This window comes from Erythrolamprus reginae, chromosome Z (assembly GCF_031021105.1).
Source record: "Erythrolamprus reginae isolate rEryReg1 chromosome Z, rEryReg1.hap1, whole genome shotgun sequence".
Lineage (NCBI taxonomy): Eukaryota > Metazoa > Chordata > Lepidosauria > Squamata > Dipsadidae > Erythrolamprus > Erythrolamprus reginae.
Genome location: NC_091963.1, coordinates 24,692,678 through 24,716,842, shown reverse-complemented (window position 1 = coordinate 24,716,842; position 24,165 = coordinate 24,692,678). Strand labels below are relative to the sequence as shown.

The window sequence follows — 24,165 nt, the reverse complement described above, 5'->3', positions numbered from 1 at the left end:
TTATTAGATTTGTAGGCCGCCCCTCTCCGCAGACTCGGGGTGGCTCACAACAATAATAAAACAATGTACAATGTGACAAATCTAATGTTTAAAAGAAAACACATTAAAAACCCAGCATTTAAAAACCATGCAACACAAGCATACCATACATAAAATTATATAAGCCTGGGGGAGATGTCTCAATTCCCCCATGCCTGATGGGTCTTAAGCAATTTATGAAAGACAAGGAAGGTGGGGGAAATTCTAATCTTTGGGAGGAGTTGATTCCAGAGGGCCGGGGCCGCCACAGAGAAGGCTCTTCCCCTGGGGCCCGCCAGACGACATTGTTTAGTCGACAGGACCCGGAGAAGGCCAACTCTGTGGGACCTTATTGGCCGCTGGGATTCGTGCGGCAGAAGATGGTCCCGGAGGCAGTACTGCAGTCCACTGAAGCTGACTGTAGATCTGTAGGTCAGGGGTTCAAATCTCACCACCAGCTCAAGGTTGACTCAGCCTTCCATCCTTCCAAGGTGGGTAAAATGAGGATCTGGATTGTGGGGGCAATATGCTGGCTCTGTTCAAAAGTGCTATTGCTAACATGTTGTAGGCCACCCTGTGTCTAAGGGGAAGGGCGGCATTAAATAAATAAATAAATAAATCAAACAAACAAACAAACAAACAAACAAATAATCTTATTATCACAAGACCCATCACAAGAGTCACTGACAACTCACAGCTGGCTCATCACCAGAGCTTCACTTAACACACCCATACCTGAAGCCCTTATAAACAGATGAATACTGACATCCCCTAATCTCTGCTGAAAATGTTACGTAGCCTGGTAATGAAACATTTGGAAACCAACCCACAAACCTGGAGAACGAGCTCTCAGTATACAGTACATTTTCACATAATACTGTGCCACAAGCCTCACTCCAAATAACACTTTGTTGGTGTCTGGGAAGTGTGTGTGTGTGTGTGTGTGTTTGCACCAGACTGAATGAACTGGCCTTTAAAATAATTTTCCAGTTTACTCAATACAACCAGCAAAATCAAATGCACATTAAATACTTGAATCCAACTGCTAAAATTAATAGCTGCAATCACCTCTTGCTATAAATAGACAGTCATTTCTATTTAGCCTTTCGAAGCAATAATTGCACAATCAACTGAATCTATCAGATTCTGTACTAGATGACTTCCTGTCAATTTCCTCAATTAAGCGCCTGGCAGGAAACCTTATGGCTGGCTTGAACAATTTTGCTGCCTTCTTCTCTGCTTTCATCCCCTTTATGGTAGATCTTTGGTAGTTGACAACATGTGCTTGCTACAATTGTAATGTGTTGCAGAACTGGCTGCTGACACAATTCCATCCCACCCCAAAGAAGCTTTTGTTTAATACAGTGATGGTAACTTATCAAGAAAGGTCTTTGCCCATGATGGCGAAACTATGGCACATGTGCCAGAGGTAGCACATGGAGCCATATCTCCAGGCATGCAAGCCATTGCCCTAGCTCAGTTCCAGTGCACATGCATGAGTTTTGGGCTGGCCCTGCCCACACCGCTCCTCCCCTCCCACGATGCTCCTCCTGTTAAGTATTGTAGTGGCAAGCTCTCAAGAAGCAGCTTCAAGTGGGTAGCGTGAGGTTTCATCTTTCAATCTTAGTCGCCAGTGTTAAGCATTTGCAGCGACAGGAAAGAGACAGACTCAATATTAACTAACAGCAGGCTTTATGTCAGCACCAACAGTTCAAACAGAGAACAGCGGCTTGACAGCTTCCTTTTATAGTGGAGCTGTCAAGCTCTAAACTTTGTTTTCCCGCTTGCCGGCTGCCTGCGTCTGAGCCAATCAGATTCAAGTGGCAGGTGGCACAGTCGTAAGAGTGAAGACTCAACACTTTCCCCCTGAGGAGTCTACATGCGGCCTGTTTAGGATGCCAGATAAGAAAGTGAACACAAGAACAAGGGGACACAATCTGAAGTTAGTTGGGGAAAAGATCAAAAGCAACATGAGAAAATATTATTTTACTGAAAGAGTAGTAGATCTTTGGAGCAAACTTCCAGCAGACGTGGTTGGTAAATCCACAGTAACTGAATTTAAATATGACTGGGATAAACATATATCCATCCTAAGATAAAAATACAGGAAATAGTATAAGGGCAGACTAGATGGATCATGAGGTCTTTTTCTGCCATCAGTGTTCTATGTTTCCATGTTTCTATGTGGATGCTCTGGAAGAGCATTTTTGACCTCTGGGGGGCCTCCAGGGGAGGCTATTTTCACCTTCGTAGCTCCAAGAAAGCCCATGGAGCCTGGGGAGGGCGAAAAACAGACCTACCAGAAGTCTAGAAATGGGCCATTTCCAACCTCCAGAGGCTTCAGGGAGGCCTACTAGGCCTAAAACAGGGCACAGGGGGAGGTCATGTGTGCATGCAAAGAGGAGCACGTGGGGTTGCACATGCATGGATAAAAAATGGTATAGCGCAGGAGTCACAGGTCATGTGCAGGGGCCATGGAGCATGGGGAGCATTTAATTTTGTGCGTGGGCACGCATGTACTTTTGGCACCCAAGGAAAAAAAGGTTCATTATCACTGATCTATTCCAACTCGCCACAAATTTCTATGTGTAAGATATGCTGGGAGTTCCCTGGTCTGAACAGGCTCAATTGCCTACTTAGACATTATAGAGATATACCTAAATTTTTGCAGATGTTTCCAACAAAAGAAATGTGCAGTATATTTTGAAACATGTCTCGGGGAAAGGATATAATGAAGCATGCTTTTCCCCATGAGATGAAATGTTGGCTTAGTTTATATATTTGTAAGGAATTGAATAGGATTGTACATTTGTTTCTTCTTTCACATTTTAAAACTATAATTCTCTAATGTAAAGTGACCAGATTATAACCCCGGTAAAGCGGAACATGATTGCCGGGGGGGGGGGGCAGATGGATGGAAGGCAGCATGAGCCCAAACTCACTCAGGCTTCAACTGGACCCTGTTGTAAAGCTTTTTCCCCTCAGAGCCTGGTGACCGAGGGAGTCCCCCCACTTCAGGTAGTAGAAGAGCATAGCCGAGGGATGGAGGGCGCAGAATTTATTTATTTTTATTTTTATTTATTTATTTTGTCCAATACACAATGAGAGTTTTAGTGGGTATCTATCTATTTAATATATAACTATATTTACAGCAGCACGAAGCTTACAACTTCAGCCTGATGATGGTGAATGTGATGTCACCGAAACGTCGCATAGACGCTCAAAATATTACACGGGGCAAAACCCGAACTCAGAACAATCTACATATATATATATATACACAGTATATATATATGTCACATGTTTTTTGCTGAATTTGAAAATTAAGGGAGACTAGGATTTATTTATTATTTAGATTTGTATGCCGCACCTCTCCGCAGACTCGGGGCGGCTTACAACTTAAGGATGGTCCCATTTCGGCCTTGTTCTGGCCTCATCAGCTAGCCACACCCTTCCTTACTGGGATTTGATCCGGTGGACTCTGCCTTGTAAGGCAGAGAATTAGCAGTTGAGCTATCAGATCAGATCCCTTCCAGCTGTGTACCAGGGAGGGGCTATATGTTTTTTTATGTTGGATCACCCTGGTATATTGTAGGAACGTCACAGCTCCTTTTTGCCTCTAGGCCCAACCCAGGACCATTTCAAGGCAGTTAATTTATTTATAGCCGACAACTATATTCTGTATGTATATATATATACATACATACACATAGTAAAATACATGATGAAGGTTATAGAGGAGATACTCATAGTAAAATATATCTATGAAAGAGTAGAAAAGAAGATATAGTAATAGAACATATCAATGAAAGAATAGAAGAAGAGATATAGGAATAGAAGGAAGGTATAGGAGATATAGGAGAGCAATAGGATAGGGGACGGAACACACTCTAGTGCACTAGTACTAGCCTCTTACTGACAAGCAGGGAGCAAGCTTTTGCAGCGAAGTGCCTGGCATTCTGGAGAGCGAACTTTTTTTTACTCAGCTGAGTTACGTGGCACTCAGTTGAGTCCCGTCTGACCCCACCAAGCTTGGGAGCCAATTGGATGATGCAGCCCCTCGGCTCCCAAGCTCGGTGGGGTCGGACGGGATTCAACTGGATGCAACTTTCGCCCCAGGAGGCATGGCCCCAACAGTAGCAGCTGAGGAAGAGGAGGAGGAGCCTCAGCCTGACATTATGACTTTCCTCCTTTCCCCACCGGTGAGTAGGCTGCAAGCACCTGGCAGGGGAGTGCTGCATTTGTGGTTTTGCTGCCACTCCTGTGTGCTTTGCTCCCACAAGGCGTCTCCACCTGACTTGTCTGAGCAAAAAAAAGTTCATTCTCCAGGATGGAGCTGCTCGGCGCTTTGCTGCAGAAGACTTGCCATCTGCTTGTGGTATTCTGCGCCCTCCAGCCCTTGGCTATGCTCTTCTACTACCTGAGGGGGGGGGTGACAACACGTTCGGTCACCAGCAGAGCCTGGACCTGCCTCCTCGCAGCCAGATCTTTGGCCGTCAGACATTGGAGGTGGTGCTCCTCCCGGCCAACGTTTCCAAGCCCGTTGTGGATTGCCCCAATCCTTCCCCTTTGCTTTTTTTAAAAAATATATATATTTTAATTAAATTTTATTACAACAAACAAAAAAAATACTTAAAGAAAAAGTGCCCAACACCAATAAAACCCCACCACCATTTAGGGGGTTAAATTATTTGCAATAAGTTTCAATTTCTTCCTTAGCTCCGGTTTACATTTCTTTACATACAAAAAGTGATTGGAATTTATTTTTCACATTGTCGCCATAAATTCTACTTAAGATATAATTTTTCACCTTATTCCATCATGCCATCAGCTTCTCCAATTTATTTTCATCAAAGTTATTTAATCTTATTTCCATAATTTCGAAGTGGATGTGGTCCACCATGTACCAGTATCAATTCTGGATTGTCCATTTATTGCTATCCTTCCACCCGAATACCACTACTGCTTGAGCGCTTTCCAAAGCTGCTGTTTTGACCAGACATCCCATTTTTAAAAAGTCAGGTCTTTTTTAAAAACACCATGGGACGCAGGACAAATTGCCCAAAAGCAGGACTGTCCCACCAAAAGCGGGATGTCTAATGTCATTAAAAAAAACAAGAATGGGTAAAGCAATAAAAGTGAAACCAAAGTACAGGCCCGTGATCCCTGCGCTACCCCATTTCTTCTGCATGCGTTTTGGGCATAGCAGGCCTCCCTGAAACCTCTGGAGGTTGGAAACAGCCCATCTCTACACTTCTGGTAGGCCAGTTTACACCCTCCCCAGGCTCCATAGGTAGCAGTAAAATATGAAAGTGGAAAATGAAATGTCTAAGATTTAAAAAGGAAAAGATGTTTAATAAGCTTGTACTAGAATAACAATTCTCAAAGAGGAGCCTGGGGACCCCTGGTGGTCTCTGAAATATTTTGGGGTTCTACAGAGTCAAATATCTTGAAATTTCTTAATTTCTAATAAATATTGATAGCTATGACCAATGAAGGGCTACCAAAACTTTTACTACCTGCTGATAAATAACTGCTGATTTAACTCATGATTTAGTTAAAACCATTCCGCAAAGGAGTGCTTTTATGACTTTTCTGTCTGGATAAGTAAATATGGTAGGAGATATTTCATAAAATCCTGGAAATGCTTTCTAGCAGTTTGCTAGAATTCATTTATTTATTCATGGATTGATTGGTTGTTCTTAGAGCTCACTTTAATGCTTTTCCAGGGCATTTCCTGAGGGCAAATAGGTTGTACGATGCAAATCAGGCAAGAGTGTGTAGGTTTTATTCCAATTATTGAATAAGGTCAATACAGCCTTTCTTAATTTTTTTTCAAGGCCACCCAAGCAATATTATTATATTCGATATTTAGTAACAGGCAAAGACTATTGTGTTACAGTTTTAGTAGCAAAATTTTGTTTTGTTCATACAAGGATATAGCAGGTTTTTATAGGACTGATTTGAATTACTTACCTGAATTTTAGGTAATATAAATATAGTTACTTTAATGCTAATATAATGCTAATATCTGTATATACTACTATTAATTTAATTTTCTTTTATTTTCTTCTGTACTTACTATTGTGTTTTCTTTTTTAAAAGTGGAAAATTAATAAAAATATTTTAAAAGAAAAGAATTTTAGACTCACGATTTTAGAAATGTGGTATAGTGTTTTCGTTATCATCATCACCATAATCAAATCAAATCAAATCAAAATCTTTATTTCAGTTACTGACCAGCATAACATTGCACAATCAACCCAACAATATGATTAGAATAAAAAGCCAACACCAGAAACACTGGGCTTGAATAAAACTTCAGTGAGATAACAAACATGACCAAATCTTTACTTCCACTAAAACTATCTTAGGACTAAAATAATCATTGTTATTAGTACTAATATTATAGTCCTATAATTCTCACTAAATCTATACTTCTGGCTATAATCTGGTGGTTAGACCTAAAACACACAAGTAGAGGAGAAAGTCTACAGTTCCCATAATTGTGAAACCAGGGGAACAATTACCTCTCATCTAATTTTATTAGCAGCATAAAGTAACTTGGCAAAGTCTAAAGAGATAACCTCTGATCTGATAAAAGTAGGGTGCAAAATAAATTAATACAGTCTGAATACTTTATCAAATAAGGGAAAATGAAATAGACTTTAATGTCCTTAAATACCCCCCAGCAATTAAATAATACACGGATGGCACTGTACTATTTACACATAGAGAGCATCACATGGACATAATAGAGAGATTTGTGGATATCATCATGCTCATTTATTTGTATTTGTATTTATTAGATTTGTATGCCGCCCCTCTCCGAAGACTCGGGGCGGCTAACAACAATAAAAAAGACAATGTAAACAAATCTTATGCTTTTTATTGATTTTATTTTTGTGCTGTTCTTTTAAAGTAACATAAGAAGTATCACTTTCTCTAATGTTATAGGGCCATGATTGCACATGTGCAAAGCTGGTATGCAGAACCCTCTCTGTGGGGCATGCGAGCCGTTGCCCAGCTCAGCTCCACCATGCATGCTGAATTTTGGGATTATTATTACTATTATTATTAATTAGATTTGTATGCCGCCCCTCTCCGAAGACTCAGAGCGGCTCACAACAGCAAATGCATGGGATGTATGGGGTGGGGGTGGGGAGAGCAGTGCAGGGGAGTGGTCCCCTCCTCGCGGCCCACTTCTGGCCCCAGGAGACTGCAGGAAGGTCTACTAGGCCTGAAACAGGGTGTGGGTTGGTACGGTGTCCCCCATGGCCCATTTTTGGTCCCAGAAGGCTGTAAGGAAGCCTACTAGGCTCAAAACTGGGCGTGGAGAGGTGCGGCACCCGCCAGCCCATTTTTGCTCCCAGGTGGCTGTATGGAGGCCTACTAGGCCCAAAGCAAGATGCAGGAGGATCACACATGCATGCGGGGGAAAGATAGGAGGAAATGTGTGCATGCTCGAGGGGCAGTGGGGAGCATGGGGTTTGTACATGCATGCACTGGGGGCCCCACATTGCATTATGGGAGCTAGAAAATGCATACACTGTCGGTATACAACAATAAAAAAGGCTAGACAGTACTATTATAAGGGATATACAAGCCAATATTGAGGAACTGTTTGTCTAGTGGTTAAAGCACCAAAACTAGAAAGTGGGAGACTGAGTTCTAGTCCTGCTTTAGCCAGCTGGGTAATTTTGGGCCAGTCACTGTTTCTCAGCCCAACCCACTTTATTGGGTAGTTGTGGGGAAAATAAGAGGAGGAAGGATGGATATGTTTGTTCCCTTGAGTTATTTGTAAAAAATAATAAAGGTCAGATAAATAATAAAATAAAGTATCCCCAATGCAAAGACAACGGTGGTTTTAAAGATTGCAAATCAGTAGTTTAAATGAACTGGTGGCCTTTAGACATGAAAATGTTAGCATACTATACCTTTATTCCTTTGTCCCAATTAACAGTTTTGCTACCTATCTGCTGATGAAGAAAAATCCCAGAACTATTTTCAATTCAACCATACATGTCAAACTTTGGAGTCATCCATCTAGGAGACAACTTGTAAATGATTGTAACTGATTTATCTCAATTAAAAACTAGTAATGGATCTATAGTTTACCTGGTAAAGTATGCTGCAAACACCAAGATCTCTCTGGAAACTTTTAATCCACGATGAACTTCCATGGATTTAAGTGAAAAGAAGACAATTTTAGATTGTTAGCAGAATCAATTGTTCAAATGAATAGTAATTATCCCTTCACTGAAGATGTAGAAATGGTTGGACAAACATCATGAATACTTTGATTGAGATTCTTATGGTGGCCAAGCACAGGGATTCAGATTAAAGATTATTATTAGAGTTGGAAGGGACCTTGTAGGTCATCTAGTCCAATCCCCACTCTAACAGGAGTCCCTACACCATTTTGGACAAATGGCAGTCAAATCTCCCTTTGAAAGTCTCAAGTGTTGGAGCTCTCAATAGCCTAAGAGCACTTCTCTGATTCCAAAAGTTTCCAACACTTGTGTCTAAACACCAGTTTGGAATTAATTTTACTTATAAACTTGAATTGGAATCATTTTTACCATTTAAATCATTTGGTCTTAAGTTATAAATAACTAACTTACCACCTAACATATTTAATGGGTCTATTGTAAATACATAAAATTTGAATCAAACTGTTGAATAGAACTGAATGACAAATGCATTTAGATAATTATGTGCAGCCCTAATGTCATTTTGTTCAAGGTTTGACACAGAGATTTGGATTAAGTGTTTGTTCTTTGTGAAATAACCCTGCTTTGCTATAGTCATTTTTCAGCTTGTTTGGATATTAACCTTGGTTATTGACGCTTCTGTTGAAAACAGTGTGAAACATTTCTATTTAATTACTTGTCAGTAGGTACAAAATGTTCTTGATCATATTTTTGCTATTTAGATTAGATCATAAGTATACCTTTTGAACATTATTTGAACATCAGTTGGTGATATGTGTTAAAGTTTATAATGTAATTCTGCAATCACAAAGCTATTTCGATTATCTGAAGACAGAAAATACGAAAGAAAACAACTCATAAGTAGTTCAGTTCATGATTGCAGAATTCATGCTACCCAGATGTATTCCTGAATTACATTTCACAATAGTCAACATATAGCAGTTATAGTTGAGCAAGGTCTGGACCATAACTTTCCCACACCTGCTTTCCTAGTGTTTCAATAGTTGGCTAAAGATGGTTTAGGTCTGTAAAGATGGTTCTGTTTTAGGGCCAGAATATCTCAGGGACCGCCTTCTGCCGCACGAATCCCAGCGACCAGTTAGGTCCCACAGAGTGGGTCTTCTCCGGGTCCCGTCAACCAAACAATGTCGCTTGGCGGGACCTTCTCTGTGGTGGCCCCGACCCTCTGGAACCAACTCCCCCCAGAGATTAGAATTGCCCCCACCCTCCTTGCCTTTCGTAAGGTGCTTAAAACCCACCTCTGCCGCCAGGCATGGGGGAACTAAGATACACTTTCCCCCTAGGCCTTCACAATTTTATGTATGGTATGTTTGTATGTATGATTGGTCTTTATATAATGGGTTTTTAACTGCTTTTTTAGTATTGGATTTTGTTGTACTGTTTTACTGCTGTTGTTAGCCGCCCCGAGTCTGCGGAGAGGGGCGGCATACAAATCCAATAAATAATAATAATAATAATTAGAGAGGTGGCCATGAGACATACTCTAAAATATCAAATGGCAGCTGCCATGGAAGCTTCAAATGTGCTTTTTTTAAGCTAGCATTTCAGTCACACCATTAAGGTTGCCCTCTTCTGCAGAACCTATACGGTAGAATAGGACACCAAACTCTATAGAATTTCTTATCCAGATATACCTTGTGAAAGCTTTACCAGTGACCATGCTTTCAAACCAGAAATTTGAAACCAAGGGACTTCACACTTTATGTAAGGGGTTAAATCAAATATGTGACCAGGACTTGCTATTATGTTCTTACTAATGCCGGCACCATTCAGAGAATGAGGACAATGAATCTTTTACAGACTTTGGACATCTTATTTTGGATCAACCTTCTTTTTGAAGTTAAATAAGTGGTAAGAAAACAAATGTCCCTTACAGTTACCGATCTTTGAAATTAACTTCCAGTAAGATGCCTAAAACTAAATCAAATGTCCTTCTTTGTCAAGTCTTTTTTATTTGACTGAACTTTTCATGCATGTCAACTAGCAAGGTGTTCTTTTAAAAAAAAGAAAACTGAACATTTTTATTGCTACTTTTATTGTTGTATTTCACTCCTCTCTTTGCTTTATTTTCATTGTTATTTATAGTTTTGTCCTTTCTTTTATTTATTGTTATTCTCTAAACTACTCTGAAAGGTTGTTAGCTCAAGCACAGCTCATACCATTTCAATAAATAAAATAAACCGAACCTAGCACTGCCTGCAAAAATTTATATCATGATTCTACATCTTGATTACAAAATTACCCCATGGCACTCAGATCTTAACTTTTCTCTTTCTATTTAAGCCCATCTTGCTGTACATTATGTGCTGGATTTCTGAGTCAAAATTATGTTTACTAAACAGTGGCCTAGGTTATATATAAAGAAAGGTTGGTTGTCTTGCTTCAATTCAATTCAAATAATTATTGTCACTACTGCACAACATATATACAATGAGATTGGTTGAGCTCTCTCAGTGCACCCCCTACAACACAATATAGCTCACAGCGAAGACAGAAAATCCCTAACCCAATAACACATATTAACAAACACCCAGTCTGATGGCACTACTATGAACATATTACACGTTGTGCCAACCCTGTAATATTGAAGCATTGGTTTTATAGATTTTGGCCTAGTCTACTTTGTGGTCTGGCTACTAGAAACATAGAAACATAGAAGATTGATGGCAAAAAAAAGACCTTATAGTCCATCTAGTCTGCCCTTATACTATTTCCTGTATTTTATCTTAGGATGGATCTATGTTTATCCCAGGCATGTTTAAATTCAGTTACTGTGGATTTACCAACCACGTCTCCTGGAAGTTTGTTCCAAGCATCTACCACTCTTTCAGTAAAATAATATTTTCTCACGTTGCTTCTGATCTTTCCTCCAACTAACCTCAGATTGTGCCCCCTTGTTCTTGTGTTCACTTTCCTATTAAAAACACTTCCCTCCTGGACCTTATTTAACCCTTTAACATATTTAAATGTTTCGATCATGCTAGTTAAGTTTTACTCATTAAACTAGGGCTGTCAAACTTGTGGTCCACAGTCCAGAGGCATCATGTCCTGACCAGTCCAAGCCCAGTTTAGCAAAGGAGAAAAAAGTCCTAACATGTCATGTGATGACATCGTGACAACTCAAGTTTGATACCCCTGCGGTAAACCCTGTTGCTTAGTATAATGTGTGAACCTTTTTTCTATATGCAGGATTAGATTAAAAAATAAGGGCTTTTGAATACTTCCTCTGTCTGCTACTTTAGATCTTCCCATATAAATTTCTTTTACCAGGCTATTTCCAAAATTCAAGGTCAGAAGAAAATCCTTCAGCTGAAAATGAAGGCATTTTTAAAAAAGATTTATAAGCTGTGACTCTGGGAAGCAATATGCAGCTCTTCATTTTTATATAACAACAAGCTCAAACTCTCCCTTTTGATATAATTTAGGCAATTCTGTAATTTGAACCAGGCTTTTACCAAAAAGATAAACAACAAAATACTCATCTGTATTATCATAGACTGACAGCTAACCATTATCTTTCAAGAGCTTCCATTCTTATTCTTGCTTTTTGAGAAAATAGTCTCATGAAAATGTTAAGTATTGAGACTGCATAGTTTACTCCAAGGCCCGCAATTTAAGAGGGAAAATTGAGACTCTTGATTGGTTGAGTAATCTGACAGCTCCCTATGAAAAGAGAAGCTGTCAACCTGTTTCTTTGCTGGATCTTACTCACCACTACAATAAAGAGTTGTTGTAAGTTTGTCTCAAGCCTCTTCAATCCCAGGATCTAGCAACTGGCAACAAAGGTGGGAGTCAGTGTAGCCCCAGGAATATTTCAGGGCAATTATGGAGTGGTTATTAAATAAAATTTGGGGATTGGTATCCTATTTTGATGACATGTTCATCACTGCATCTAAAGAAAGTCAATTAAAGCAGAGGCTGAGAGAGGTTGTGAGCAGATTTAGGGCTGCGGGACACAGAGGCAAGGCTAACAAGTGCCAGATTGGAGTGTCTGAAGTAGATTTCCAGGGGAACAGAACTGATGGAATACCTCACTAAGGAAAAGGTGAGAGCAATTTGCCAAGCCAAGAAAGCTGAACTGCAGGCATTCTTAGGGCTGTTAAACTTCCACAGTGTATTCTTTAAAAATAAAGCCACCGTTGCTTAGCCCCTACATAGACTGCTGCCTAAGAAGGTACCTTGGGTTTGGGGAAAGACTGAAGTGGTGGTTGTACTAGTATGTGATGTCTCTCCATTCTGGGTTGGGGCTGTCCTGAGCCATTGGTTGTCCAATTGCTAGGAGGTTCTGGTCACATAATTTTCCAGGACGCTTTCCAGCACAAAATGTAACTATAGTCACCTTGACCAAGAGGCACTTGCTGTTGTAGCCGGGGTGAAGTAGTTTCAAAAATATCTCTACAGCACGGACTTCGAGCTGGTCACTGACTACAAGCCCTTGTTAGGGCTTATTGCTGGAATCCGTCCCACACCGGCATCCCTCTCATCCTGGCTCACAAGGTAGACAATTTTCCTTGCAGCAGATTCCTACAGGCTAAGCCACCAGTCGGACAAATTTATGGGAAAGTGGTTGATCTTACTCCAAATGGCTGGAGATTATATTAATGGGGTCAACCACTGCTAATTGAGTCATCAGGAGACTCTTTGCCACCCATATTTTGCCAGACGTGTTAGTCTCAAACAAAGGCTGCATTTCCTAGCCACCCATTTAAAGGGTTTCTTAGCAGACCTAGGCATTTGATACACACTGACTGCTCCTTTCACCCATCCAGTAATGGACAAGTTAAATGCATGGTCAAATCAGCTAAAGAGGCACTTCGGTGCCTAAGCCCAGGTACCCTGGTAAGCAAGAGTGAATAAATTCCTCTTGGTGCAGCATATAACACCTGGTGCAACCACTGGGAGAAGCCCAGCCAAGCTACTAATGGGCCAGCTGTCCATTCTGCATTAGACAGGCTACATCCCTATTACTCCAACTAGCGAGAACAAAGCAAACCAAGTCACTTGAAATAAATGACCAATATTGGCCAGAAACTTTGCTGAAGGGTCTCTATGGCTATTTGTAGAAATAGTAGAAATCACCAATGTGGTAGCTTTAGCTGATGGGAGAAAATGGTGGCAGCACATAGATCAACTGCACAGCCGCCAACCCACAAATGCAGATTAACAAAGTCTTCTTAACCATAATTTTCCTACAGCTGACTTAAACCGGAGGGCAATGGAACACCTACTTGGTGATCCTAGGCTCCAGGAATGTCACAACCTCCAGCTGGTTCCAATAGAATCAATGACTGTGCCTAAAAGCTTCCAGGAGGTTCCATGGGTGGAGCCAGAGACAACAGACCCAACCTCTCTGGTCGAAGCCAACTTCCCTACTGAATCACACAGGTCCACTAGGATTCCTAAAGGCCCCACCTACCTATGGGACTATGTATGCTAATGGTTGGACCAAACCAAAAGGAGAGGACAGTTAAGTATTGAGACTGCATAGTTTACTCCAAGGTCTGCAATTCAAGTGTGAAAATGGTCTCCATTTTTGATTGGTTGAGCCATCTGACAGTTCCCAGCTGTCAGCCTGGCTCCTTGCTGGCTCTTACTCCCTACTACAATAATGAGCTGTTGTTAATAATGCACTTGGGGAAAATAATGCACTTGGGGAAAAGGAATCCTCAATCTGAGTATTGCATTGGCAGTTCTGTGTTAGCAAAAACTTCAGAAGAGAAGGATTTAGGGGTAGTGATTTCTGACAGTCTCAAAATGGGTGAGCAGTGTGGTCGGGCGGTAGGAAAGGCAAATAGGATGCTTGGCTGCATAGCTAGAGGTATAACAAGCAGGAAGATGGAGATTGTGATCCCCTTATATAGAGCGCTGGTGAGACCACATTTGGAGTACTGTGTTCAGTTCTGGAGACCTCACCTACAAAAAGATATTGACAAAATTGAACGGGTCCAAAGACGGGCTACAAGAATGGTGGAAGGTCTTAAGCATAAAACGTATCAGGAAAGACTTCATGAACTCAATCTGTATAGTCTGGAGGACAGAAGGAAAAGGGGGGACATGATCGAAACATTTAAATATGTCAAAGGGTTAAATAAGGTCCAGGAGGGAAGTGTTTTTAATAGGAAAGTGAACACAAGAACAAGGGGACACAATCTGAAGTTAGTTGGGGGAAAGATCAAAGGCAACATGAGAAAATATTATTTTACTGAAAGAGTAGTAGATCCTTGGAACAAACTTCCAGCAGACGTGGTTGGTAAATCCACAGTAACTGAATTTAAACATGCCTGGGATAAACATATATTCATTGTAAGATAAAATACAGGAAATAGTATAAGGGCAGACTAGATGGACCATGAGGTCTTTTTCTGCTGTCAGTCTTCTATGTTTCTATGTTTCTATGTTAAGTCTGTCTCTAGCCTCTTCAGTCCCAGGATCTAACAGAAAGAATAAGTATTGAAATCCATAGAGTTTATTTCAAAGTTAATTAACACTTCTTTGTGAAGAAATTATTTTATTTTATTCTGGGATAGGACTTGGGCAGGTATGAAAAGCTGAAATGCTATGAATTGTCACTTAACACAAATCTGATAATAACTATCTCAAGGATTTGTAAACCTAATTAAAACTGGCTGTTATATCCATCCGTGTGTTCTTGGGAAGTCATTAACCATTTTTCAAGCCGGCTAGATATCTAAGCGAAATGACAGTTCTCAAAATCAGAAAGTTCTAATTCCAGCAAGATTTAATTCCCCCTCCCAATTATGTCCTTGAGGATAAACTAAAAAGTTTCCCATTTAAGACTTTTCCCATGGATTAAGTTGTCCTGAAATAGTCATCCAGAATTCTTTTATAATGTTCCCATTAGAGCGATGCTTGGTTTCAGTTAATAATGCTCAATCTCATAGAATAGAATAGAATTTTATTGGCCAAGTGTGATTGGACACACAAGGAATTTGTCTTGGTGCATATGCTCTCAGCATACATAAAAGAAAAAGGTACATTTGTCAAGAATCATGTGGTACAACACTTAACGATTGTCATAGGGGTCAAATAAGCAATGAAGAAACAATCAATATTAATAAAAATCTTAGGATACAAGAAACAAATTACAGTCATACAGTCCTAAGTGGGAAGAAAAGGATGATGGGAATGATGAGAAAAACTAGTAGAATAGAAGTGCAGATTTAGTAGAAAGTCTGACAGTGTTGAAGGGATTATTTGTTTAGTAGAGTGATGGCGTTCGGGAAAAAACTGTTCTTGTGTCTAGTTGTCTTGGTGTGCAGTGCACGTGTTGAGGGTAGGACTTGAAACAGTTTGTATCCAGGATGTGAGGGGTCAGTAAATATTTTCCCCACCTTCTTTTTGACTCGTGCAGTATACAGGTCCTCAATGGAAGGCAGGTTGGCAGCAATTGTTTTTTCTGCAGTTCTGATTATTCTCTGAAGTCTGTGTTGGTCCTGTTGGGTTGCAGCACCAAACCAGACAGTTATAGTGGTGCAGATGACAGACTCAATGATTCCTCTGTATAACTGTATCAGCAGCTCCTTGGGCAGTTCGAGCTTCCTGAGCTGGCGCAGAAAGAACATTCTTTATTGTGCTTTTTTGATGATGTTTTTGATGTTAGGTGACCATTTTAGGTCTTGAAATATGATAGAATCTAGAAATTTGAAGGTCTCTGCTGTTGATACTGTGTTGTCTAGTATTGTGAGAGGTGGAAGGGTGGAAGGGTGTCTCCTAAAGTCTACCACCATTTCTACAATTTTGAGTGTGTTCATTTCTAGATTGTTCTGGTCACACCACAAGGATAGTTGTTCAACTTCCCGTCTGTATGCGGATTCATCATTGTCTCGAATGAGTCCGATCACTGTTGTATCATCTGCAAACTTCAGTAGTTTAACAGATGGATTGTTTGAGATGCAGTCATTAGTGTATAGAGAGAAGAGAAGTGGTGAGAGTACACAGCCTTGCGGGGCACCTGTGCTAATTGTACATATATCTGATGTGATTTTTCCTAGCTTCACCTGCTGCTTCCACCCTGGTTTATTTAATTTACATTGTTTTTATTTGATAAATATGATCTTACTTCTCCCAGGTTTTTGTTTTACTGTTTGTAAAATACAGCACAAACCAGTTTAGAATTATTGTGTTTTACCATGGTTTTTATTTGCTATGTCACACTTTGTTTTCTTTCTGCTTCTGAGCTAAGAATTATTTGTCTTATTTTCTTTCAAATTAATACTGTTTGTTTATTCTTGAACAGGTACCAATTTTCATAGAGTTTAAGAAAAAAATAGTTTTAGAAGTTACTTCTAAGAAGAAGAGAACTTCAGAGAAATTCTCACAGGCTGAATATTACATTTATTCAATTAATATTAGAATAATACATTTATTCAATTACAGCTGGACAATTATCTCTCCAGCTGTCCTGAGTTTTTCTAGCTACAGCATTTCAATTGAAACGCAGTAAGATGCTTGGAAGGAAGTCTTTGTAACTTTTCAGTCGTAGTTCTAGAGTCAGCACTAGAAAGAGTCCTTTGTTGAGACAAATGCAGAGAAGAAGAATACCTTCTTTCCTTGAAAAGATTTAAAGAATTCACCCATCCAATTTCCCCCCACAAATTTGGTACATTGTTTGCAAAGATCTTTCAAAGCCGAGGAGGGGAAGCCAGAATAGCAGAGCATTGATCATTTTGTTGTGTCTGCCAACTTGAATTCTTTGACAACCCACTCCCTACTGAAAGGATGTCTTTGCTGCAAAAATCACTAAAATTATACCTCGCAATCAGATCTATATAAACCATATTTTCATTGCTTTCTTTCCTTGCTGTCTGACGTCTGAAAGCCACAAAGCAATACAACAATAGTGTTGTTTATTGACATTTAGAATGGGTTTGTGCAAGCTATTTGAGGAAATCCAGGTCAGAAAACAGACTGCTCAACTAGTTAGAACTATATTTTATTTACAAGTCTAGAAAGAGCATCTTGAAAGCATGACTACATTTTTCCTTCATTCTTTCCTTCCCGTCCTTTTTTATTTTAGTGCAGTGTTCCTTTACCTGGATGAGAAGTTTTGGGAATTTAAGTCCAAGTACAGTGATACCTTGCCTTACAAACTTAATTGGTTCCAGGATGAGGTTCTTAAGATGAAAAGTTTGTAAGACGAAACAATGTTTCCCATAGGAATCAATGGAAAAGTGATTAATGCGTGCAAGCCCAAAATTCACCCCTTTTGCCAGCCGAAGCACCCGTTTTTGCGCTGCTGGGATTCCCATGAGGCTCCCATGCATGGGAAACCCCACCTCCGGACTTCTGTGTTTTTGCAATGCTGCAGGGGAATCCCAGTAGGGGAATCTCAGCATCTCAAAAATGAGCGCTTCGCTAGCAATAGAAGTCCGGAGGTGGGGTTTCCTAGCGAAAGGAGCATCAGTGAAATCGCAGCATCACAAAAACACCGAAGTCCTCGAAACCCCACCTCCAGACCTCTGTGTTTTTGTGATGCTGTGATTTCACTGAGGCTCCCCTCATTGGGAAACCCCACCTCCGGACTTCCGTTGCCAGCAAAGCACCCATTTTTGCGCTGCTGGGATTGCCCTGCTGGGTTTCCCCTGCAGCATTGCAAAAACACAGAAGTCCAGAGGTGGGGTTTCCCATGGAGAGGAGCCTCAGGGGAATCCCAGCAGCACAAAAATGGGTGCTTCGCTGGCAACGGAAGGTCTGGAGGCGGGATATCCCAGCAGCAGCGGTGGGTTTGTAAGGTGAAATAGTTTGTAAGAAGAAGCAAAAAAATCTTAAACCCTGGGTTTGTATCTCGAAAAGTTTGTATGACGAGGTGTTTATTTATTAGATTAGATTTGTATGCCGCCCCTCTCCGAAGACTACTCCGTAGTTTGTAAGACGAGGTATCACTGTATATTAAACTTGGCAAAATTGACTAAAGCTGTTTTAATGAATTAGAAAGGCATGATTGTTACTCCTTATCCTACAGTTTCACTTTGTCCCAAGCTTAAAATAAGCTTTTCCTCATCTATTCCCTTGCTTCTCCAATGCCATCTCCTTGGCTTTCTCCAACTTGGAATCAATATCCCCACGACTGATCTTCCATAACAATACATACATTTGAACCATTTATGCCAATTTATTCCTAACTGCATTATTATATGTATAGTACATGCACAGTCCTTAATGGTCTTCTTCTAGCATATGTGTAACCATTTGTCAAGACGATATGGAAATATTTTGACAATTTTGACAAGCTTCATTGCACTGATGAAGCTGCTTGGTTTGTCGGCCTTTGGGAAATGGCAATGCCCAAAGACAGCTGCAGCATTTCGACAAAGATATATTTAATGATTCTCCTGGGTGGAAGAAATGCAGATTTCTTCCTAGCACAAGAAGCTGTTAAGCAGTCCCAGCAGAAATAACTGGCTTACAACATGAGTGCATAACCCTTGGGGAACAACGATTCTGTTTCTATTTCTCCTCCATCACCATTGCTTTCTTCACTGAAATAGTCAATGCTGATTTCCCTGATGATGTAGGAGCAATGCAGTGAACGAGAAGCCATAGAAATGGGGTTTTTTATGTTGGAATTCAGCACCTTATATCTCAAAATATCAGTATCTCTAAAATGCAGGTTAGACAATTCTGAAAGCCAAAATGGCGGAAAGAATTAAAGGAGATGCCAGAGAGAGGATTGTACATCCTAAAGCAATTTTTCCATTATTCATGGTGATTTTTCAATAAAGCAAGATAAATCAGTTATTGAAAATTGATCTGCATTTATAGTTGAAGTACCTGCATTATGGCAGCTGTCCTTGTTCAAATTTCTGCAATGAAAAAAAAATGGATCTTTGCTCCTAAATGCTCTGAAACTCAGCATGTACTAGTATCAAATAGCCTCTCAGTTATAAGTGTCCAAACCTGCAGTACATGCAGTAACTATAATTAATCACACAAATGTTATTTGGTTAGAATTTTTTTCTGGATTGACAGCATCTTCATTCATAGCGGTGGTGTATCTTAGAGAGTATGTATGTGTTTCTCCGCAATGAATATTACATATAATAATATCATCAGTATTGATATTTATTACATAGCCAACTTTTTTGTTTGTTTGTTTGTTTGTTTGTTTGATTATTATTTATTTATTTATTTATTTGTTTGTTTGTTTATTTAGTCCAATACACAAAAATACACAATGAAGGTTATAGAGGATATAGTAGAGAAGAAATACGAGGTATAGGAGAGACTATAGGACAGGGGACGGAAGGCACTCTAGTGCGCTTATGTATGCCCCTTACTGACCTCTTAGGAATCTGGAGAGGTCAACCATGGATAGTCTAATGGTAAAATGTTGGGGGTTAGGGGATGATACTATAGAGTCCGATAAGGAGTTCCACGTTTCAACAACCCGATTATTAAAGTCATATTTTTTACAGTCAAGTTTGGAGTGGTTACTATTAAGCTTGAATCTGTTGTGTGCTCTTATGTTGTTGTGGTTGAAGCTGAAGTAGTCTTTGACAGGCAGGACATTGCAACATATGATCTCGTGGGCAATACTTAGATCATGTTTAAGGCGTCGTAGTTCTAAGCTTTCAAGACCCTGCATTGTAAGTCTAGTTTCGTAGGGTATTCTGTTTCGAGTGGATGAATGAAGGGCTCTTCTTGTGAAGTATCTTTGAACATTTTCAAGGGTGTTAATGTCTGAGATATGATATGGGTTCCAAACAGATGAGCTGTATTCGAGGATGGATCTGGCAAAAATTTTGTAAGCTCTGGTAAGTAGTGTGAGATTTCCAGAGCAGAAGCTATGTAGGATTAGGTTTACAACTCTTGAGGCTTTCTTAGCAATAACTTTCACTTATATTAATTATGAGGGCCCAACCAAATACTATGTTCTGATATAATGGTCAAAGGCTGTAATAGAGTTTGCCTAACTGTGTTTTGAAATGGATTCATAGTCTGTGCACTTTATTTCTCTGGTTATTAGATTTCTACTTTACATTTTATTTTTGTTTTTTCAATAATCAGAGTGGCAGAAGTACAAAATATGGACCAGAACAACATTGATAAATCAAGATTTAGATTAAAATTAAATACTGAAACAATATTAACTAGGAAACTTCTGGCAGAAAGTATGTGGTTTAACATCTTCTTAAATATTGGGAGGCCAAACTTACATTCCTAAAAGTGCATTCAGTAGCCTGGAAGCCACATAGCAGAAGATAACCTAATCCTACGTAGTTTCTGCTCTGGTAATCTCACACTACTAACCAGAGCATACAAAATTTTTTCCAGATCAATCATTGAATACAGCTCATCTGTCTGGAACCTCACCACATTTTGGACGTAAACACTCGAGAAAATACCCAGAGATACTTTACTAAAAGAGTCTTCCACTCAGTGATGGGCTACCAAAATTTTTACTACCACATTGTGGGCATTTTGTTTCAACCTCTTTCAGTGAAAATTGGGTGCTCTGGGGTGGAGCTCTAAATTTTGCTTCCGGAACTGCATTCCTGACCATTCCCATAGTAGCCCATCACTGCTTCCACTCTTCCACTCGCTACAGAATACCCTATGCAACTAGACTTACAATCCTAGGTTTAGAAAGCTTAGAATTATGTCACCTTAAACATGACCTAAGCATAGCCCATAAAATCATCTGCTACAACATCCTTCCTATCAATGACTACTTCAGCTTCAACCACAACAACACACCAGCACACAACAGATATAAACTTAAAAGTAAACTGTACAAAACACGACTTTAGTAACTGAGTAGTTGATGCATGGAACTCACTACCAGGCTCTGTAGTATCATCACCTAACCCCCAAAACTTTACCCATAGACTATCCACTGTTGACCTCTCCCGATTCCCAAGAGGTCAGTAAGGGGTGAGCATAAGTGCACCAGCGTGCCTTCCATCCCCTGTCTCTTTTATTAGTATCATGTATATAAATATTATTATATCTCTGTATACCACCAATACATACTTGGCAAGACAAACAAACAAATAAATAAAGACCCTTGTGGAAGATGGGAACCTCCTGGCATCCAGAGATCTTCAGAAGGGCTTGTTCTTCATATCTAAATAGCTGATGAAGTTCACAGTGGGAGCAGTTCAAAGCCATTAAAGATTTGAAAGTCAATATCAAACCGAGGAGGCAATTGGAAACCAATTTAAATCTTTAAGTGCAAACTCCATTTCTGCTCCTTCCATTGTTTTATTTATTTGTTTGTTTGTTTTGTTCAACTGGATAGCCATTGCATTTTTCACCAACAGTAACTTTCAGGCTTTTTAAATGTAGCCCCATGTATCACTCACAAGGTGAGTCAAAGGGCATTGTAACTAAGGCATAGATAACTGCAGGGCCATATTAAGACCAATTGATGTGCTAAGCACAGTCCAGCAATGGTGACTCTTGGCAAAAGTGAAACTCTAACACCATGAGATGGCAACAAATGTGATATTCGTTGATACAATCAAACAAAACTTTTAAACTTTTATGGTTTTTTTTTAAAAAACAATGCAGGACAATGACAAATAAATAGGTAAAGTGTGGTAGTGAAAGTGTTAAAGGTAGATAAATAGGGGAGGGGGAAATTTTGTGGTGTTCCTCTTTTCTAGATGCCCTCCACATATGTTTATGTTGCTTAATAGTTAATCCAGGACTTGGTAACTGTTTCTGGAAATAATGTAACACATTAAGATAATTGGGCAGACACTCCTTTTTTTGCCAATTTAGGGGCAGGTGGATATCAGTAACCACTCCAAACTGCAAATATGTTCCTCATAGAAAAAATATGTGCCAATGCAAACCAGTACTAAGCCTAATTCCAAGGACCAACTTTTCTTTACCAACAGCACCCTTGTCTGGATTACTTTCCCCCTTTCCTCCTCCCCCCCTCACATCCAATCTCGTTGTTAAAATTGCATGATATTTAAGAACCCTGATTGCTTCCTTGCACTTACAAGATAAGGAGCAGAAGATCTGAGTGTTACCAGCATCTGGATAACTCTCCTTTCCAAAGTTCCAGATGGCCTCCCTCAGAAGTTTGATGTTAATGTCCAATTGTATTTACTGTCTGATAGTTAATGTGTTATATACTGTATATGATTAGTGTAGTGGGATGTTGAAACAATAGAAAGGTAATCATGTCGCTTTGAAAGCGCTGCTTAAACTCAGTGAGTTCTGTCATTTCAATTAAGGATCTTTAGTTATCTCAAATATTAATGAGATAATTAATGTGTTGTATTTAGGATTAAAATAATCAGAAGACATACAAGTCGACATGGAAAGTGAGGAATGAAATGAACGTATCTGCCATGCAAATTTCAATAATACTTCTATAATATGCTGTATATAGCATTATAATTCCTCATCATAAGAGTGGGATATGTCCTGGAAAAACAACAACTACCATTTCTTCTAGGATACTGATGTTCCTTACAAGAAATTCAGTCGATAGGGAATGAATAATCCATATTGACTTTGAATGGTTTAGGGATAAATTGTTACTTCTGCATAATTTTGAATTATATCTGAGGAGATTCTGAGCAATAATTTTAAAAATTACTTAAAATGGAATCCACCAATTTATGCTGGATTTTCCTGCCAAAATATCAATATAGTTATTGTTTCAAGCATAAACAAATTAAATAGAAAATAAGTCCCAGAGTGAGGAACTCAGTTATAAGCAAACAAATACATGACAAATAAAACACAAATGAAAACAAGAAACAAATTAAACACAAATACATAAATAAATAAACAAATTAAAAAGAAAACAAAATATTTGACAAACAAATAAACAAATAAATGGTAAAAAAATAAAATAGTGTGACTGAAAATAATTTATATCTCCATACTCACTGTCTGGATTAATTGAAATCCAAATTGCAGGATAGGTGCCAAAAATTATGTATTGAGTATGTGTAGACATTTGGATTTATCTAATTAATGTAAATACAGGAAACAAAGCTTTAAATTCTTGTGTCTGCTTTCTTTGTTCTAGAGCATCAGGGCATCAGGACTTATTCTACTGGAGACTATCCTGTTTGGATCACTGCTTCTTTATTTTCCGGTGAGTTGTGCTATTATCTCATTTATTTATTTAAAATATTTATAGCACCGCACAAGAGAGTGTTATAGCAAGTGACAATCCATTGGAAAACAACAGCAACAACAAAACAACAACAACCAGTTAAAGCAATATAAACTGAATTTATTTTCATAGCATTTTATTTCTTCCTCTTTTATATTCTATTGTTAAAGTGTAAAAGCTAAGCTATACATCTAACTCACTACTTGTCCTTCCAATATTTCACAGATTAAAATTTGAAACACTTTTGTTCACTTATCTCTGCACCAAATAAATGCTGTCTGAGTATTTCTCCTTTATATAATATTAAAGACTTCTATATCTTCTCTGACTTCTCAATCTACTACCCACCACAATAATTCCTTCTGGAATAATTGATTTTGTAATGGTTCTGAAGAACAGAGACATATTACTAAATGAGACAGAGGCAAATATTTTATTTTAATATTTTAAACAAAAATATTATCAGGGTTAGGGCAAATTCTTGCAACACAGAGTAGCTGGCACGTCTGTATTCAGTATTCCAAACAGCATCTATCTGCCATCTACCATCAAGATCATGCTTAATCATAGCTTGATGGCTATGCTTGGCTGCATAGCTAGAGGTATAACAAGCAGGAAGAGGGAGATTATGATCCCACTATATAGAGTGCTGGTGAGACCATATTTGGAATACTGTGTTCAGTTCTGGAGACCTCACCTACAAAAAGATATTGACAAAATTGAACAGGTCCAAAGATGGGCTACAAGAATGGTGGAAGGTCTTAAGCATAAAACGTATCAGGAAAGACTTAATGAACTCAATCTGTA

At 39.2% G+C, this 24,165-nt stretch overlaps 1 protein-coding gene across 1 annotated transcript in view; it reads left to right on the top strand.

Annotated features, from left to right (window-relative positions):
* Nucleotides 1-24,165, top strand: part of GPR158 (G protein-coupled receptor 158) — a 202,648-nt gene that overhangs the window by 131,211 nt on the left and 47,272 nt on the right. Inside the window, exon 5 of the mRNA XM_070727067.1 lies at nt 23,269-23,337. Within this exon, the coding sequence (XP_070583168.1) occupies nt 23,269-23,337 (69 nt within the window). The remainder of the gene's footprint in view (nt 1-23,268; nt 23,338-24,165) is intronic.